This window comes from Oratosquilla oratoria, chromosome 7, assembly GCF_046742065.1.
Source record: "Oratosquilla oratoria isolate Oo_2021 chromosome 7, ASM4674206v1, whole genome shotgun sequence".
In the NCBI taxonomy this organism is placed as follows: Eukaryota; Metazoa; Arthropoda; class Malacostraca; order Stomatopoda; family Squillidae; genus Oratosquilla; species Oratosquilla oratoria.
In genome coordinates, this window is record NC_134783.1 from 76,024,694 (window position 1) to 76,045,963 (window position 21,270).

The window sequence follows — 21,270 nt, forward strand, 5'->3', positions numbered from 1 at the left end:
ACTGGACAGGGAAGGAGTATGGTAGAAGAGGCTGTCTTGATAGACAATGTCATCTACAACATCTGGGATTAGAATTATGAAATGTTGATGAAAATTATATATTCATCTACTTATCTATTTATCTGTTGATCTATTTATTGAATTGTTCCTTTATCTATTTATTCATCTATTTATCTATTTACTAATTTATTCATTGTCTATGTTTTCATTTATCTATTAATTCATCTACTTGTTTATCTATTTACCTACTTATTGATTTTTATTGTATTATTTGTTATTTGATTATTTGTATTCTTTATGAAAAATAAGTGGAGGAAAAATCTTATGACTGTGTCCTGGAGTTTGATTTTACAAAGAGAACAAAGGATACCGCTCTTTGAACATATATTTGCCAAGTCGCCTCCCCTCCCCTTCCCCCCCCCCACCCCCACCCGACCCCGTAGGCTTCACTTTTTCTGTTTGCTGACTTCCTTTTTGCTTACATTTATTACGACCTCTCCCCCTTGCACGCTATCTTCTTTCTCCTGCTTACGCTATGTACCTTAATGCCACTGGGAGCAATTTTCTTATTATCTTCTTTTTGTTTTTTCTTTTTTCTTTTCATTTACTCTCCTTTTCCTCTTCCATCACACGCTCTCCTTCCCTTATTTCTCCCTCCGTTCTTTTTTCTCTCTTTCTCTGTTCCTCCATTCTCCTTGGATTTTTTCCATAACCTCCCCCCCCCCCCCACGTCGCCCAATCTCCCCACCCCCACCTCCCTTCTTTATTAATCCCATCTCGGACATTTTTCTCGTCCCTTTTTCCGTTCTTCAACAACCACTCACTCAACTCGAATTATATTTACTGTTGTTTCTTTCTTCCTTCCCTTCTCTCCTTCTTTTCTTTCCTTCTTTCGCTCATTTCTTCAAATCAGTTTATCTCTTTTCTTCTTTCTGACTTTCCTTCTTCATTTATTTTTCTTACATTTCATCTTTCTGTTTTCTTTTTCTTTCCTTTACTTATTATGCTTTTTCTATAAAAAAAAATGTGACAGCTTTCGTTATTTTACTTCTCATCTCTTTCCACCTTGTCTCTCTAATTCTGCGCGCGCGCGCGTGTGTGTGTGTGTGTGTGTGTGTGTGTACGCACGTATATATGTATGTATGTATGTATGTATGTATGTATGTATGTATGTATGTATGTATGTATGTATGTATGTATGTATATATATATATGTATATATATATATATATATATATATATATAGATATATATATATATATGTATATATGTATATGTATATATATATATATGTATATATGTATATGTATTTATATATATATATATATATATATATATATACATATTATTTATTTGTTTTTGTTTTGTTATCATTTGTGTCTGATTTTTATTTATTATTAGTTATATGTCAATTTATTATTATTTACTATTTACCTGTTTGTTTATTATTTATCTATACCTATGCATTTATTTATGTATTTTATTTGTTATTTACATTATCATAGTTTTTATTTATTATTTTATTATTAATATGATTTTTTTTTTCGCATCCGACCTAGATATGGATCAAAAGGTCTCCTGTCGGCATGCTCCGCCTTTGTAATCCTTTGTATACGTATATGTATATATGTATGTATGTATATATATATATATATATATATAAATATATAGGTATATATATATATATATATATATATATATGTATGTATTCATATATATATATTATATATATATATACATACATATAAATATATACTGTATATATATATATATATATATATATATATATATATATATATATATATATATTATACACACACACACATATATATGCAAGTAACCACTAGGAAAATGAGAACTTGGTAACCGAACGTTTTCGTCTATTTAAGACATTTTCAAAGGTACAATATAAACAAGAGAAATAAGGACATTATATACAGTACATACAGAACATAAAAGAAACTAGGGAAGGTCCACTGTGACTAGCTCAACACAGGTTGTCAGGTTACATGTCTACCATCTACAACTTTTTTAATAATAAAATTATCCAATTTGTACAATCCCAAACTCATATTCATGTTGTTCTCAAATGTATTCTTAATATAGCATGATTCAATAATATTCCTCTCCATAATGTTTTTATTTAAGACAATTTTTTCAGCTTTATTCCATTCAATGCAATGATTAAAATCTCTCATATGTACAAATAACCCATTTGATATTTGTCCTGTTCTGACGCTATACTTATGCTGGCTTATCCTCAATTTCAAATCTTTACCAGTTTGACCTATATATTCAAAATTACATTCTTTACATGGGATGCTATAAACGCACCCTTCTCTGACTTTAGGTGAATTTTTAATCAATAGGCTTTTTACAGTATTGTTATTTTTAAAGACAACTTGTATTCCAAAGGTGCTAAAAATAAACAATAAAAGCATACTTTCGCTTCCATTCCATGACAATTTTATCAGTCTTTCTCATATTTTTAGCACCTTTGGAATACAAATTGTCTTTAAAAATAACAATATTGTAAAAAGCCTACTGATTAAAGATTCACCTAAAGTCAGAGAAGGGTGCGTTTATAGCATCCCATGTAAAGAATATATTTTTTCATATATAGGTCAAACAAGGAATTCATCGCACCTGGACAATAGGACACGTTACACCAACCGACACGGACCTTGACCATCCCCCCCCTCCCCCAACAAGTCCTTCTGACTCAATCCTCTCCTCATCCCCCTCAGTTCTAACTATAAAAGCCCTGTCAACTCATAACCTCCCCTAGCATGTTTGACATGGACCTTTTCCTGTCAATTTATTTGTCTGAAGATGGTTCTATGTAACAACCGAAAGCTCGCAAATGTATTTATAATTAGTGGCAATATACCATGGATCTCGGTAGACTCGTGTTTAATCTACCCCCGGAATATAAGAAACATGTAAGAAGAATGGAGAAAACAGTTAAGAGGATTGTTGAAACTGACTTAGCACTGGCCTTTAACAAGACATGCCAAAATATACTAATATATATATATATATATACATACATATATAATCAGTGTAATTGGGCAGGAGTTTTTCTCTAATGCATGTTTCATTAAAAGTGATGGCTAGTTGTGCATTAATAATTTTCTTAATGGTATTTTCCATATACCTTATTAAGGATTTGTTTTCCTTAGGAAGGAAATTTATGACTTGGCTGTATGTAGTCATATTAGCTAGATCGCGATTTCGGGTTCAAGACCCTTCTTCAGTAGCTATAGGGATAAGAATTAATCCGAAGATTCTAGTAAAGATCTAAGTTTTATACTAGAGTTCCTATACTTGCTAATCACTGGGGGAGGTCACCTGGTATTACGGGCAGGGACGAAATGTCACGTGCGCTAGGGAGCCTCCGGGTTTGTGTTGTGGCGGAATGTGGCGTTTTGTCTCGTAGTTGGACGAGTGGCGTTTTGTCTCGTATTGGCGTTTGTGGTGTTATGTCTTATGTTTTTATTTGTAACGGTTTGTCTCATGCTGGGAAGGGCTCTAAGGTCTTCTGCTTGTACATTTAGGTTTGGGCTCAACTCTTTAATATACAGCGCTTCTAAAATTGGGAGGCGTCTATCGTCAGTACATAAATCCAAAATCTCGGTGTTTTTCTCTAGTGTCTCTCTTGCTAGTGTTATGCCGTGGGCTTCTCTTAAGTGATTTTTAGGGGCTCCAGATGTCAGGTGGTATGAGAGGCGACGGGATAACCTCATTGTCGTCATGCCAATATAGGTGGAAGGGAGGGCTTCACAGTTCCCTCGTGTACATGTGAACCTATAGATGACATGTAATTTCTGAAGTTCCTTTCTCTCTGGTAGGGGGCTGTTTCTAATAAGAAGGTGGATAGTTTACTTAGTTTTATAATAAATCACTAGATTTAGTATTTTTTCTGGATTGACTGGTTTAATGTTTCTTTTTACAATTTGTTTCATAATGCGTTCATCTTCTTTATAAGCTGACGAAAAAGTGGATTTATAATATATGTTGATTTTCTCTTTATTTTGTTTATCATTGTTGTTGTTATGCCAGCCGTCCATTATTTTCTTTGTTGGAAAATGTATCTCTTTTTCATTAAAGCCGTTATTGATCAGAACTTGAGTGGAACGTTCGATTTCATCATGCACTTGTGTCCATGTGCTGCAGTGAGTTAGTGCTCTTCGAATATAGGCACTGATGGTAGAGTCCTTATATCTTTGAGGGCACTCACTGGATCCATTAAGGCAGTGTCCAGGGTTAGTGGGTTTTGTGTACACTGTTGTATTAAAAGAATTTTCATTTTGTTTCACTAAGAGGTCGAGGAAGGGTAAAGCTCCGTCAATGCTATCTTCCATAGTGAAAGTGAGTTCAGATGTCTCTTGTAATAGGTGGCGGAGTTTTTCAGCTTCATTGCTGTTATTGGTTTTAATGAAGACATCATCAATGTATCTACAGTAAATATCTGGCTTTTCTGTTTTACTGAATACTTCTTCTTCTACGCAGCCCATGAAGAAGTTTGCCATTAATACTCCAAGGGGGGATCCCATTGCAACTCCATCAATTTGGCAATATTTGTTTCCACGGGGGCAAGTGAACGGGACTTCTTTTGTACAGCATTCAAGCAGTTTACGTAGTGTAAGTTCTGGAATGTCTAGTATAGGTGTAGTGTTATCGTGGTACACTTTGTTGATGATGTAATCAATTGTTCGATCTACGGAAATATTAGTGTATAACCCCTCCACATCAAGAGAAGCGATTCTACCTTTAGCAGAGTTTGCCTTAATAATGTCTAGGAAATCAGATGTAGATTGTAGACTATAGGTGGCGGGAGTGTAGGGAGTTAGAATGGAGCACAGTTTCTTGGCGAGTTTTGTACGTAGGTGCAGGGATTTGTGAGATTATGGGACGGAGTTTATTACCAGATTTGTGTGTTTTGACTGTCCCATAATAAGGTATATGGAAAATACCATTAAGAAAATTATTAATGCACAACTAGCCATCACTTTTAATGAAACATACATATATAAATATATATATATATATATATATTATATATATATATATATATATGTATATATATGTGTGTGTGTATATACTGTTTATATATATATATATATGTATATGTATGTATATATATATATGCATATATATATATATATATATATATATGTATATATATATATATATATTCTGTTAAAAACGACAGCAAAAGAATGATTAATTAACTTTTTCCGTGAGCACTCAAGCTTGCGAAAAGTAGATTTCTGATAGGGGGAAAGGGAGTAAATCAAATTTCCAAAACTCATAGGAAACAAAAGTTATACTGAACACAAAAATACAGCACACAGTAAACTAAATATAAGAAAAGACAAAGAATACAGCAAAAAAAAAAAAATACAAGCAGAACAAATTTCAAAACGTTTCGCAGATCTTTCTGCATCCTCAGTTGATGTGAATAAGAATTAAAAAGGGAGCATATCTAAATGAAGAGAAAAGCACGGGGAGAAGACACCGTGTAGAAACTGGGGGAGGTCACCCGTATGAGCACGAACACTCGGAGAGATCACAGGTTGGCGGAAACAGTATTCGGAGAGGTCACTCCCGGGTTCGGCGCCAATCTGCTTCTCAGTCTTTGGGAACGACGAATGGCAGGATGTTCTTCACTTTGGCGGGGAATGGGAAGTCTCTGTGGAGGAGACCCCGAATTCTTGGAATTGCTCATCTGGCTCCTCCGAAAAGGTTTCATGCTAGGGAGGAGGGCGAAGTCATTTACTTGCCTATTAATGGCAGGTTGCAGCTCCTTTATCCAGATGGCTTCCAAGATAGCCAAGCGCTGAGGATCTTCTTCTTTTGCCACAACTTCGGTGTTTTCTACCATAGTCTCCCTATCAAGGTGGCGTCGATGCTGGGTCCAGTGGTGTTGCTTGGGCCCTCCGTGTTGCAAGTGCATGGTGATCCTTCGGGATAATGTGGTGGTCGTCCTTCCCACGTAGACTGAAAGGGGCGTGCAGTCCTCCTCTGGGCATGTGTATTTATATACTACATGGGATTGACGGACCTCCTGGGGTTCTGGTGCGGGGTTGTTCCTTAAAAGTAGGGAAGAGGTTTTTCTACTTTTGTAAAAGATTGTGAAGGACAATTTATATACAGTATATATATATATATATATATATATATATATATATATATATATATATGCATATATATATATATATATATATATATATATATCTGTGTGCGTGTGTGTGTGTGTGTGTGTGTGTGTGTGTGTGTGTGTGTGTGTGTGTGTGTATGTGTGGTGTGTGTGTGTGTGTGTGTGTGTGTGTGTGTGTGTGTGTGTGTGTGTGTGTGTGTGCGTGTGTGTGTGTGTGTGTGTGTATGTATACTGTATGTGTATATATGGATATGCATGTATACATAGTCACTCGTTCTACACACATACAAACATATACCAAAGGCTTTTCCCCCTTACGAGGGAGATAGCCAATAAAGAAAGGCATAAAATCCATTCACATCAATTCCATTCCCACGCACTCCACTCCAATTCAGCCCCCCCCCCCTCTTATATTGGCTCCTCCTGGATGACGGATCATCCCTGCATCTCGCCCACTGCCCTGGGTCAGAAGCAATGTAGCAAGACACAGCACATCCACAGCAATTTGTTCCCATTGTTTTTCTTTTGTTCATGTTTTTTTTTTCTAATTCATATGCAATGTTCCTCCTTGGTTTCAGTGCTGAGAGAAGTGTACCACTGGCTGGCCGACCACGGCCTGGAGCGGAGGGCACAGCCATCGATGCGACTCCGTTTCGGCAAGAGGGACTTCGCCGTCGTGCCCAGGTCGCCGCCCTCCCTCCGACTTCGCTTCGGCAAGAGGATGCCGTCTCTCCCACAGGAGGAGGAGGTAGGTCCTGTCACCCTCGGCGAATGAGCAATGACCTCTTCGTCACGAGGATGTATTTTGTTTATATTATACACGTGTAAATTGGGCCAGACGATTTTCTTCAGCTGAGGATTAAAATTATCATTACCATTAGTTAGTAGTAGTAGTAGTAGTAGTAGTAGTAGTAGTAGTAGTAGTAGTAGTAGTAGTAGTAGTAATGGTTGTAGTAGTAGTTGTAGTAGTAGTAGAAGCAGTAGTAGCAGCAGCAGTAGTGTTAGGTGGGATGAGTTCAAGGCCAAAGGTATTCTACGATCGCCTGGCAAAGGTGATGGCAGAAAAGAAACAACAACCGAAGAGTAGTATTGTGGCGTGGATAAGGTGTAGACTGTCATTCTTACTCTTAAGATTAGTTTTTCTATGCCTCAGAGGTACCAGGTTCCTAACCCCTAAACCAGCACACATACAGAACCTCGATTTTAAGCAGATTGTAATAGAAAGCCCGGATAAATTAACTCTTGTACTAGGAGTACTTAAATGTAAATGAAATTAGATATAAAAGGGAAGTCGATCACAGTCACTGGTCAGAGCGTGACCAATGAACAGTGTGGGAAACAGATCTTGACAGCTTTCACCACACAGTTCCACAAGGATGGAGGTCTTGGTGGTAGTAGTAGTACCAGTAGTAGTAGCAGTAGTAGTATTAGTAGTAGTAATAGTAGCAGCAGCAGCAGCAGCAGCAGCAGCAGCAGCAGCAGCAGCAGCAGTAGTAGTAGTAGTAGTAGTAGTAGTAGTAGTAGTAGTAGTAGTAGTAGTAGTAGTAGTAGTAGTAGCAGAAGTAGTAGTCACAACAGCCGTAACAATAACAATACTACTAATAATAATACCAATGATACTACTACTACTACTACTACTACTACTACTACTACTACTACTACTACTACTACTACTACTACTACTACTACTACTACTACTACTACTACTACTACTACTACTACTACTACTACTACTACTACTACTACTACTACTACTACTACTACTGCTACTACTACTACTATTACTACTACTACTACTACATACATATATATACATACATACATATACCAAAGACTTTTCCCCCTTACAAGGGAGGTAGCCAAAAAGAAAAAGGCATAAAAACCATTCCCACCCATTCCATCCCTAAATACACTCCACTCCCCTCCACCCTCTTGGCACCTCCTGGATGATGGGTCATACCTGTATCTTGTCCACTGCCCTGGTTCAGAAGCAGTGTCGCAAGACACAGCACATCCACAACAAGGCCGCTTCATTAAATCGGCGAGCCCCCCCTCTCCGTCCCCTCATGCAGAAGAGGAGAGGACGGGGAGAAATCCCTTCGGACTGTGTCAAATTTTCTCACACATACTACCTCTCCCCCCATCCCCCCACCAATTCCAGCTAATGTATCACAATAACATCCATATACAACCATTCTCCATTCACCCCTGTCTTCTGTCCTCTCTCGTCCTTCCTCAACAGACGTTCCCCTCTTCCCCAAAGCCCCTTTCACCCCATCCATCCATCTCATCCTAGGTCGCCCCCTCATGTTCACTCCTCTTTTGGTCCGACGTTCAGCTTGTTTCAGCTTAATCAATGCACACCCCATCCATCCATCTCATCCTAGGTCGCCCCCTCATGTTCACTCCTCTTTTGGTCCGACGTTCAGCTTGTTTCAGCTTTATCAATGCACACCACCATTCACTTGATAATTCCAACAAGAGTTAGAGTTGATAGTTCTAACAAGCCAAAACGTCGTACCAATAAAGTCAATCCTCTCTTGCTTTTTCTTTTGATAGCCTCATATCCTATTTGCAGATGCTGCACTCAAGGCATCACCTAGAAAAAAACAACTGGGTCATTTTTGTTTCCTAATACTATTTTTCTTTCCTCGTTTCCTTTTTTACAGCCTCTGGTTAAGTTTGGTTAGACTAACCTATCCCAACCTAACCCAACCTAAGCTAATTTTGTCAACCACTTTGGGTATGCTTGCCGCACGGCCATGCGCCTTGCCTTGGTGACGGAAAAACAAAAACGATCCGGACAAATCTTTCTCTTCAGTCAATTTTTTTCTAATACAGTTCCATTCACATAACAATTAAAATCAGAATTTCTATTTCCTAAGTAACATTACATTTGGTTTCATTAAAACCTAATAACCACTCACTCGTCAGACCATAATAATAGTCCATGATTTGAGATTTCTTTCATAAACGGGACCTTAATTCCGAATTAGTATGCCCTTTCATCGTTTCTTTACCGTTATTTGTCACGCTCTTTGAAAAATGTAGACTAGAAAAATTATTCACATATTCATTTATTTATCTACGTGACTCATATTATTGTATATGTTTTATAAATTTATTTACCTAATTATTCGGCTATCTAGCTATTTATTTATCCATTCATTTCGTTGCGCTTTTATCTATATTCATGTATTTATTGATACACTCATTCACTTATCAATTGATTAATTATGATTTCTTCACTTGTTTTATGCATTTGGTTATTTCTTTCTTGATTCGTTTATTTGTTTATTTGTATGTCTATCTGCTTGCTAGTTTGTTTCTTGATCTATATGTCTAAGTAACTCTGTATCTATTTGTTGCCTAAAGGAATTGTTGGCCCCAGAGCACGACCTAGTGCGCAAGGACATGCGCGCTCCTGGACTTCGACTTCGGTTTGGCAAACGAGACGACGATTCGATGGAGGAAGAAGAAGTAAGTCTACTCCCAACTATATTGTTTGTCTATCCTGCCCATAGTTGATTGACAGCAAAAAAAAGCCTTATTCGAGAATATGCAAAAGAGAAGCGCTTATTCTTGTTAATATCACAGATGCTAATTCTTATAACGATACTTCAAAGGGTGGTTTGGTTTACTAAAAATTTATTCATAATTCATTATAAATTGATCTATCCTAACTTTGAAGTATCATTATAAGAATAAGCACCCGTGATATAAACAAGAATAAGCACCTCTCTTTTGACCAATTCAAGAAATCACACTTCAGGTACTTTACCATGAATTGATCCTGCAAAAGTAAGAAAATTAGATAAACTAACAAGCAAGTACAGCAAATGTTGCACATTCCTATAGTCTGTGGCATACGTCATGATGTACTACTAGCCACATTGTCAAATCAGCTTTATTATATGCCTCTGTCTCTCTTATTTCCACCTACAGTATGTACTATTTGATTTTTCATATTTTATATATATCAAAGGATGGTGTGTAGTACAAAGCGTCACTTCTTAAGGACCATAACATCGATTTGAATGATGAATCTTATGACACGTGGCAACAGCGGTTATTCCCCATGTTGCCACGCTGTCACAGGTGAGACAGGTAGAATGGGGTATAGGTAATCATCGTTGTTATGATCCTAAAAAATGATACTCATTGTACTATACAGCTTCCATCTTCAGTCCCAGCCTTCCATATATCTGGGAGAGGCAACTGAGTGCCCTCTGAGCCCTGCAAAGGAGGCAGGCGCCCCGAGTGACCACCAACGCGAGATCGTCCGCATAACAAAAGAGGCGAACATCCTCCCTGAGATCAAGAAGATCCAGGTTCTCCATGAGCACGTTGAAGATGATAGGACTAAGAACTCCACGCTGCGTGGTCCCATTTTCCATCCTGTGGTATGAGAATAGATGTCCCTGGAAGTGCACTCTCGCTACTCTGCCCTTGAGGTAGTCTGCAAACTAGGTCAAGATTCTGCCTTGGACCTCTTTAGCAGACAAGGATGCAAGAATGGCGGAAATACTTGCCAGCTCGAATGCTTTTTCCTGATCCAGAAACATCACAGTGACAGGCTGACTACAGACTAATCCAAGAAGGATTGCCACACAGTCAGTTGCTGCCGCTCTTTTTATAAAAACATACATATTGTGAGGGAAGGATTCCATCCACCACTGGAGGCGATTGAGGACCATCCACTCAGCGGTCTTGCCAATGCAGCCCGTGAGGGGCCTGTAGCTGCGTAGGTCCCTGGGCTTGGGGATCGGCACGATATCCGCCTTTTTTCACTCCGCAGGAAGACGACCCGGCTTCCAGGAGGCACTGATGAGTGCCAGTGCTGCCAGCTCCCCATTTGGCCCCAGTTACCTCAGGAAGGAGTAATGTATCCCATCACTACCCGGAGCAGTATCCTTGCTCGTCTTGCGAGCCCGTCGAAAGTCCACGAGTATAAAGGAACGGTCCGTCGGGACAGCCGTGGCCATGGCAGTGTGGACCACATCCTCTCCACCCTGTCGGAGGAGTTGCTGTTTCTGCTTGACAGATAGGGGGAGTTAAGCGGAAGAGGAGTGGTCCTCAAATTGTTGCGCCATCATCTCCCCCCCCCTTTTTTTGAGGGGGGGGGCGGAAGACTGCACCTCTTGCCAACCGCGGCTTCCTCCAGAGGGCGCTAGGGTTTGGGCAGAGAAAGTGGCACACCATTCCAGCCATTTTTCTTCCCGGACCCTCTGAGTGACCGCTCGTGCATACCTGATGGCAAAGCGCAGGAGGACCCGTGCATCCCTCGAGGGATGGGTGTGGCGCCGCAGAAATCTCAGGATTACATTGACTCAGTGATTTTGCGCAATCAGTCTCGTTGTAATACCACCACCGATCAGCATGCCGATTTATGCCTGGCTTCATTTTGGGGACAGCCTGGACGGCGGCGAAGAAGTCTCGATGTAGATCGTCTATGTCCATATCGTAATAAAGTACTTTCATGTAGGCCTATTCATGAAACTTTTGTTTATTCTTACTATACATAGTTATCATCATAATAACATATGATGTATTTCAATAGGATAGTCTAGCTTTAAAAGGTATTACTCTAAATGTAAATCAGTCACAAATAGTCATTGGTCGCCTGATTACGCATCTCAAAGTTCATTTATTATGATAATTGCAGATAAATTTCTACGACGTAGCAACCACGATCCAGATAATATGTCAACTAGACATCAACAATATATCGCCATATGAATGATTTTTTTTTTTTTTTTTTTTTTTTTTTTTTTTTTTTTTTTTTTTTTTTTTTTTTTTTTTTTTTTTTTTTTTTTTTTTTTTTTTTTTTTTTTTTTGCATGGAACCAAAAGAAAGAGAAAAGATTGGAGGAGGCGAGATGAATTGTAAAATGTAAATCGAAAACGAAGATTCCTGCAGGCGACAAACGTCATAATTGAAATGGGAAATTATTTTTTAAGGACTTGTCGTGTGTCAATCAATCTTCCATAGAGAATGGGCATAACTTTAAACTATTTCAAGGATTTTTTTAATTGGCCCCATTTGCAATATTACCATTCTTCGGCAGTGACTGTCCGTAACACGAAAAAAGTCACTTTTCTCGCATGCAATTTAATACCTTCGTCACAAGTACAGTTTAAAATTTATATGCATGGGATGACAGAGCATTTCATTGCAAGCAATTTAATTTATATAATCTTATTTTTTATTCAAACCAATTCATGTACTTATGAATAGATTAGAATGATTAAGCGAGAATTTTTCTCCCGCTTATGGATAAGAAAATGGCCAAAAGTTCTTTAGTGATACAACGATTTGGAGCCACCCTCTGGGATTGTTCAAGAAATTGTATTTTAAAATACTGTTTTATTGTACATATACATATGTGTATATATATATATATATATATATATATATATATATATGTATATATATATATATATATATATATATATATATATATATATATATATATACTGTATATATATATATATATATATACTGTATATATATATATATATATATATATATATATATATATATATTTTAAGTTCAACGGTAAATAACGGGTGGAGGGCGGTGTTTCGTATGAATATTTCTGGGTGGTCGGTGTGCATTACTCAGACTTTTTTATATTTGTTTTATTAATATTTACAATTCACCAATATAATATGATTTGCAAATTTTAATGCATCTCCATCAAATTAGAAGTGACACACTTTTGTACAAGTTACTGTTTCCAGTAATAAGTATTTTTCACAACATCGAATGTTGCAGATGGCGCTCTTCAACCACAACCTCGAGCGGAGGGACATGATGCGTTCGCCTGGAATGAGGCTTCGCTTTGGTAAACGCGACGATGACGACAACATTAATGCTGTTTCAGATCTCGTAAGTTGTATGTGAAAAAATTAGGTGGAAAAAAATGTTTATATATTTTTTCCATCAAAGTTTACAGGAATTAAAGATATATCAGCTAGGAGAGACCAATTTTTTTTTCCCAGTGGTGTGTGTTTGTGTGTGTGTGTGTGTGTGTGTGTGTGTGTGTGTGTGTGTGTGTGTGTGTGTGTGTGTGTGTGTGTGTGTGTGTGTGTGTGTGTGTGTGCGTGCGTGTGTGTGTGTGTGTGTGTGTGTGTGTGTGTGTGTGTGTGTGTGTGTGTGTGTGTGTGTGTGTGTGTGTGTGTGTGTGTGTGTGCGTGCGTGTGTGTGTGTGTGTGTGTGTGTGTGTGTGTGTGTGTGTGTGTGTGTGTATGTGTGTGTGTGTGTGTGTGTGTGTGTGTGTGTGTGTGTGTGTGTGTATGCGTGTGTGTAGGGGGGGTGTATGTGTGTGTGTGTGTGTGGTCTAGGATCACATGTTGGACTCGTGATCGACAGGTATTACCCTCCTGACTGAGAGCTCGAAGCTCATGTATGGTTTCATTTAAGGATAATGCTGTGACCATACAAATATACGCGCGCACACACATACACAATAGCCCACCAGAGTTGGAGTGCCGGCTCGCAATGCAGCGATGCTGAAACTTTTTTCAGCCCTGGTCAGAAATCCAACTCGGATAGCTGTACTAGAGGTCGAGAACGGCACCACTACACTGTGTGTGTGCATTTACCTAGTGTGCATGTGTGTGTTTGTGTGTAAAAAAACAGTTTGTAAGTCAAGTACGCCTGTAATCAGATTCTCTCTCTTGCAGCAAGAATTAGCTGTTCATCTGTAAGAAATTAATCAAATACTATCGTCATTTTTCTATATTTCAAAGACGAGTGAATTACCACATATATTTTTTCATTTACTCAATTTCTATTTAATTGTGTACGAGGGTGGCTAATAAAAGTATATTACATGGGAAAACGGTGTATTAATTTTATAAATTAAAGCACTACAACAGAAACGTGCGTGCACTTCGAAGGCATAATAGAAACTAACGCCACTTTGGGTTGGCGGGAAAAACATACACGACTACATGGAAGTGCAATTAATACAATAATTTTGATGAATAATTATAAATAAATTTCATAATATTTATATACAAATGGGGGAAGGCATGTATTTCCCAATCTACTCACAAGTACAATGCATGGCAATCGTAAAACGCCCACACGCACGAACACCACAACAATTGTAGTTTTAACCTTATATTATTTTCTATTTTGTTTTCATTTTATCTTGTTTTGTTTCATCTTACTTCACCTCAATTTCTCTTATTCTGTTTTATTTACTTTTGTCATATTTCATTTTATCTTGTTATATTTGATCTTACTATATTCTATTTCTATTTTGTTTCATTCTATTCTATTTTATATTGTTTTTGTCTTATCTTATTTTGTTTTGTTTTGTTTTGTTTTTTATTTCATATCATTCTTTCTTTGTTCTATTTTGTACAGTTTTATTTTATCTGTATTGTTTCATTCTATCGTCTATTTATTGTTTATTTATTATTATTGTTATTATTTATTATTATCATCTAAGAAAATGAGAGCGAAAATGAGAGTGATGAGTGAGGAAAATGGAGGAGAAATAAGGAAGGATGAAGTGAAGGCAGCAGTTAAGATGATGAAAGCAGGTAAGGCACCTGGTCTGGATGAATGCCATGCAGAATGTCTTAAAAAAGGAGGTATAGTGATGGTGGACTGGATGGTGAGGTTATTTAATGTTTGCTGGAGAGAGGGTAGAGTGCCAGAGGACTGGAGGAGTGCCTGTATAGTTCCACTTTACAAGGGAAAGGGGGACAAGTGTGAATGTAATAGTTTCAGAGGGATTAGCTTGTTAAGTGTAGTTGGGAAGGCTTATGGGAGGATCTTGATTGAGAGGATTAGGAGAGGAACAGAGGGAGTAATTGGTGAGGAACAGTGTGGGTTTAGGACAGGTAGAGGTTGTGTAGATCAGATTTTTGTGGTAAGACAGATATGTGAGAAAGCTATAGGTAAGGGGAAGGATGTTTTCTGGGCCTTTATGGATCTGGAAAAGGCTTACGACAGGGTAGACAGAAAGGCACTGTGGGAGGTTATGCGGATATACGGGATAGGAGGAAAGCTTCTAGGAGCTGTCAAGAGTTTTTATGAGAGTAGTGGAGCTTGTGTCAGGATTAGAAATGGAGAGAGTGAGTGGTTTGAGGTAAAGGTGGGACTTCGTCAGGGATGCGTTATGTCACCCTGGCTGTTCAACTTATACATGGATGGGGTGGTGCGAGAGGTCAATGCAAGGGTAGTGGGTCAGGGATTGGAGATGGTTAAGGAAAATGGAGAAAAGTGGGAGGTGAGCCAGCTGTTGTTTGCGGACGACACTGCGCTTGTGGCAGGATCGGAGGAGGGATTGAGAAAGCTAGTGACAGAGTTTGGGAGAGTGTGTGATAGAAGAAAGCTGAAGATAGATGTGGATAAAAGTAAGGTGATGAGATGTACAAGGGGTGAAAGTGGCAGTAATCTGGAAGTGAGCATAGTGAGAGCAACTGGAGGAAGTGGATAGTTTTAGATATTTGGGTGCAAATGTGGCAGGAAAGGGTGGAGTGAAGGTGGAGGTAGAATGTAGATTGAGAGAAGCGAGTAAATGCCTTGGTGGTTTAAAAAGTGTAATGAGGAATAGGAATCTGGGAATGGATGCTAAGAGGAGACTGTATGAAGGAGTGATTGTGCCAACAGCACTGTATGGAGCAGAAACATGGAACATGAGAGAGGAAGAGAGAAGGAACTTGAATGTGTTTGAGATGAAGTGTCTGAGAAGTATGATGGGGGTTACTAGGCTAGATAGAGTGAGAAATGAGGAAGTGAGGAGGAGAACAGGGGTGGAAAGGGAGCTGGGAGATAGGGTGGATGAAAGAGTATTAGGATGGTTTGGACACATGGAAAGAATGAGTGAAGAAAGACTAGTAAAGGAGGTATGGAAGGCAGATGTGGAGGGAGTGAACATGAGGGGACGTCCTAGGATGAGATGGATGGATGAGGTGAAGGGGGCTTTGGGGAAGAGGGGAATGTCGGTTGAGGAAGGACGGGAGAGGACAGAAGACAGGGGTGAATGGAGAATGGTTGTATATGGAAAATGTTGTGATGCATGAGGTGGATTGGACGGGGGAATGGGGATGAGGTAGTGTGTGTGAGCAAAAATTATTGACGCAGCCCGAAGGTATTTCTCCCCGTCCTCTCTTTTATATGGGGGGACGGAGAGGGGGGGTCGCCGATTTGAATGAAGCGGCCTTGCTGTGGATGTGCTGTGTCCTGCGACACTGCTTCTGACCCAGGGCAGTGGACAGGGTGCAGGGATGACCCGTCATCTAGGAGGTGCTAAGATGGGAGGGAGGGTGGAGGGGTGTGGAGTGTTTTCGGGGATGAAATGGGTGGGAATGTTTTTGTGCCTTGTCCTTTTTGGCTACCCCCCTGGTAAGGGGGAAAAAAGCCTTGGTATATGTATGTATGTATGTATGTATTATCATCTATTTCTTGTTTACTTAATTTTTTTTGTCACTGTTTTTTTTTTTTTTTTCAGGGCGAGATTTCTTCGAACCACGAACTGGTACGGAAAGACCTCCGCACACCAGGACTCAGACTTCGGTTTGGCAAGAGGGGTGAACCTGAAGAGGATGAAGAGGAGGAGGAGGAGGAGGTGAGTCGGGTCGGGTCGTCCTTTGGCTTATGCGGCCTTGGGAGAGACCAAAACCCAGGTGGTCTCTTTTTATAACCCTCTGCGGCAGAGGGGCTTCTCTGAAGCTGAATAGATTTGTCTAGCCCAGTGGTTCTCAGCCTTTTTCCTTCCATTACCACCCCTTTCATGAATTCCCAACAATCATGTAGTTCCACTTCATTTTTCTCCCCCAAATCCCATCCTGCCAATAATGTATATATATATATACATATATGTTTATATACATATATATATATGTATATATATAAATAAATATACATATATATTTTTATACATACATATATATATACATATATATATATGTATATATATATATATATATATATATATATATATATATATATATATATATATATAGATATATACATATTTCTCACCTTTCATACTGTACTGCAGGTAGGGCAGTTGCCCTGTCAGTTGTGATGCATCATGAAGTTTCTCTGTCGGGGACGATCGACGATCTCTGTATCTCTCTTCATCTTCAACTGCCCTCATGTAGTCCCCTCTTCTTTCTATCGTTTCTCTGATTCCATCTCGCCTCATTTTCTTGGGTCTTCCCACCGGTCTACTCTCTCCCGCTGTCCACTGGTAATACCGTGGTGGACCTCTTTCCATGCCCATCCTCATCATATGTCCATACCATCTCAGTTCTTTTTTCTCCACAAATATTATTATCGATTCTACATCGAGTTCCTTCTGGATATCAACATTTCTTCTACTAGTCTCTCCTAGTTACATCTTTAATTAGACGTAAAACTCTCATTTCAGCTGCTCTTTAGTTTTCTTGTCAATGTCCAGGATTCTGAGCCATAGATTAACACTGTCCTTAGAATCGCTTTGTAGATAATAACTTTTACTTTGATGGGAATATTTTTCTCCTTTAGCAATGGATATAGAAGTCTTGAGTTGTTGGTGTAGCTGTAAATTCTCCTTGTAAATTCTATTTCCATGTCACATTTTTCATTTATGTTTACTCCTAAATACTTTAAAATTTCCACTGACTTTGTTCGGGCACCCATAATAGTCATTTCAATATCTTCTCTCTCTCGAAACAATCGTGGTTTGTTTTATCCTTATTCATTTTCATATAGACACAAAGAAGGTTGTAGAAGAGAAGAAGCGACCTTTCACAGATTGGTTACAAAATAGGACGAGGGAATCATATGAGAGGTACAAAGAAAAGAGGAGAGAAATAAAGCATAAAACAAAGGAGGCAAAGAGGAGAGCAGATGTGAAATGGGGTAAGAGTATGACAGAAATTTTTGAAAATAATAAAAAGATGTTTTGGAAAGAAATTAAGAGAGGAAGAGGAGGCGAATCAAGTAGAGAAGAAAAGGTAAAAGGTGCAGATGGAGAGATGATAATGGAAGAGAAAGCAGTAAGAGGGAGATGGGCAGAGTAATTTAGGGAATTGTTAAAAGTGAAGAGGATAGAGAGGGAAAGGTAGTTGCAGTGGGAAGTGCTATAGAAAATGACCGTGATGAGTGAGGAAAATGGAGGAGAAATAAGGAAGGATGAAGTGAAGGCAGTTGTTAAGATGATGGCAGCAGATAAGGCACCAGGCTCTGGATGGATGTCATGCAGAATGTCTAAAAAAAAAGGAGGTACAGTAATGGTGGACTGGCTAGTGAGGTTATTTAATGTTTGTTTATGAGAGGGTAAAGTGCCGGAGGACTGGAAAGTACCTGTATAGTTTCACTTTACAAGGATAAAGGGGACAAGTGTGAGTGTAGTAGTTTCAGAGAAATTAGCTTATTAAATGTAATTGGGAAAGGTTATGGGAGGGTCCTGATTGAGAGTAATTGGTGAGGAACAGTGTGGGTTTAGGACAGGTAGAGGTTGCGTACATCAGATTTTTGTGGTAAGACAGATATGTGAGAAAGCTATAGGGAAAGGTAAGGATGTTTTTGGGCTTTTATGGATTTGGAAAAGGCTTATGACAGGGTAGACAGGAAGGCACTGTGGGAGGTATTGCAGATATACGGGATAGGAGGAAAGATTTTAGGAGCTGTCAAGAGTTTTTACGAGAGTAGTAGGGCGTGTCAGGATTAGAAATGGAGAGAGAGTGAGTTGTTCAAGGTCAACTTGGGACTTCGTCAGGGATGTGTTATGTCACCCTGGCTGTTCAATTTATACATGGATGGGGTGGTGCGAGAGGTAAATGCAAGGGTGGTGGGTTGGGGATTAGAGATGATTAAAGAAAATGGAGAAAAGTGGGAGATAAGCCAACTGTTGTTTGCGGACGACACTGTGCTTGTAACAGGATCAGAGCAGGGATTAAGGAAGTTAGTGACAGAGTTTGTGAAAGTGTGTGAAAAAAGGAAGTTGAAGATAAATGTGGGTAAAAGTAAGGTGATGAGATGTAGAAGCGGTAAAAGTGGTAGCAGACTGGAAGTGAGCATTAAGGGAGAGAGACTGGAGGAAGTAGATAGTTTTAGATACTTGGGTGGCAATGTGGCAGGAAAGAGAGGGGTGGAGGTGGAGGTAGAGTGTATATTGAGAGAAGCGAGTAAATGCCTTGGTAGATTAAAAAGTGTAATCAGAAATAGACATTTGGGAATGGATGCTAAGAGGAGATTGTATGGAGGAGTGATTGTGCTGACAGCAATGTATGGGGCAGAAACATGGAACATGAGAGAGGAAGAGAGAAGGAGTTTGAATGTGTCTGAGATGAGGTGTCTGAGAAGTATGATGGGGGTTACTAGGCTAGATAGAGTGAGAAATGAGGGGGTGAGGAGAACAGGGGTGGAAAGGGAGCTGGGAGATAGGGTTGATGAAAGAGTATTGGCATGTTTTGGACACATAGAAAGAATGAGTGCAGAAAGACTAGTAAAAGAGGTATGGGAGGCAGATGTGGAAGAAGCGAACATGAGGGGCCGACCTTGAATGAGATGGATGGATGGGGTGAAAGGGGTTTTGGGGAAGAGGGGAATATCTGTTGAGGAAGGACGGGAGAGGACAGAAGACAGGGATGAATGGAGAATGGTTGTATATGGATGATGTTGTGATGTATGAGGTGGAATGGGTGGGGGATTGGGGTTGAGGGAGTGTGTGTGAGATAAATTTGATGCAGCCCGAAGGGATTTCTCCCTGTCTTCTCCTTTTCTGCGTGGGGGGAAGGAGAGGGGGGGGTCGCCGATTTAATGAAGCGGCCTTGCTGTGGATGTGCTGTGTCTTGCGACACTGCTTCTGACCCAGGGCAGTGGACAAGATGCAGGGATGACCCGTCATCCAGGAGGGGCCAAGATAAGAGGGAGGGAAGAGGGTAGAGGGGAGTGGAGTGTGATAGGAATGTAATGAGTGGGAGTAGTTTTTATGCCCTTGTTTTTTTGGCTACCTCCTTTATAAGGGGAAAAATGCCTTTGGTATATGTATGTATGTATGTATGTATTTTCATATACATGTGTTTTAGGGTCTCATTCCTTCTGTCCATTTCTTCCTGTAAGGCAACAGGAGTCTTTGCTATGAGGGCAATATCATCAGCAAAGGCTAAAGTTATGGTCTCTTCGTCATTCTCTATAGTCTTCATGCATTTGTCCAAATACAGAATAAAAAACAGTGGTGAAATTACTCCACCCAGTTGAACCCCTAAAGATATAATAGCCAATTATCTTCTCATTTTTGAGTCCTCACAGTACTTTTACAGCTTCTTAACAAGCGTCTTATTGCTCTGGCGAATTTGGGTTCCATTCCATAATCAGGATCCGTTAGAATTTCCCATAGTTTATTCCGGGGCACTCGATCAAAGGCTTTTTCAAGATCGACAAAAACAACGTAAATATTGTTATCCCATTCCCAACTCTTCTCCATTATTACCCTCATTGTGAAAATCGGATCCGTCGTCCCTCTTTCTGCTCTGAACTCGTACTGACCTTCCTCCAGTTTCTCCTCTATCATGATTTTTAATTTGTTCTCTAAGATTCTTTCATGTATTTTACCTATGTGTGTCAATAGGGTTATACCTTTACAATATTTACATTCGTTACGGTCACCTCTTTTAAATATCTTACAGATAGTTCCTTTGTTCCAGTCATCTAGCACTCTTCCGTCATTCCATGATACATTGAAAAGTCTGTACAGCCAGTATGCCATGACTTCGCTACCTTTCAATAGTTTTGCAGGTATTCTATCAATTCCAGGACATTTTCCATTTTTCATTTTCCTCATTGTATCTCTAATCTCCTCCCTGTTTATACCATCTTTCAGTTCTCCTCTAGCCAATTCATCTACTAGGTTCTCCTCTATAGTGTCAATTTCACCTAATGGATTTAGGAACTCATAAAAATACTCCCCGCATCTCCCGTCGATATCGTTCGGGTCCGTTAGTAGTTCACTTTCTTTATCTTTTGTCGTATTCATTGTTGATTCTTCTTTTCTTTTATAGTTTTTGGTTATGCTGTACATCAGTTTCCTTGTACTCTCTATGTCTTCTTCCAACTCTTCTCCCAGTTTTTCCCATTGATCTTTTTTCGCTTTC

At 39.2% G+C, this 21,270-nt stretch overlaps 1 protein-coding gene across 1 annotated transcript in view; it reads left to right on the forward strand.

Moving 5' to 3' along the window:
• sNPF (short neuropeptide F precursor) overlaps positions 1 to 21,270 on the forward strand; it is a 369,184-nt gene that overhangs the window by 324,193 nt on the left and 23,721 nt on the right. The window contains exons 3-6 of the mRNA XM_076188427.1: positions 6,742 to 6,911; positions 9,539 to 9,643; positions 12,941 to 13,054; positions 16,638 to 16,754. Coding sequence (XP_076044542.1) covers positions 6,742 to 6,911; positions 9,539 to 9,643; positions 12,941 to 13,054; positions 16,638 to 16,754 — 506 coding nt within the window. The remainder of the gene's footprint in view (positions 1 to 6,741; positions 6,912 to 9,538; positions 9,644 to 12,940; positions 13,055 to 16,637; positions 16,755 to 21,270) is intronic.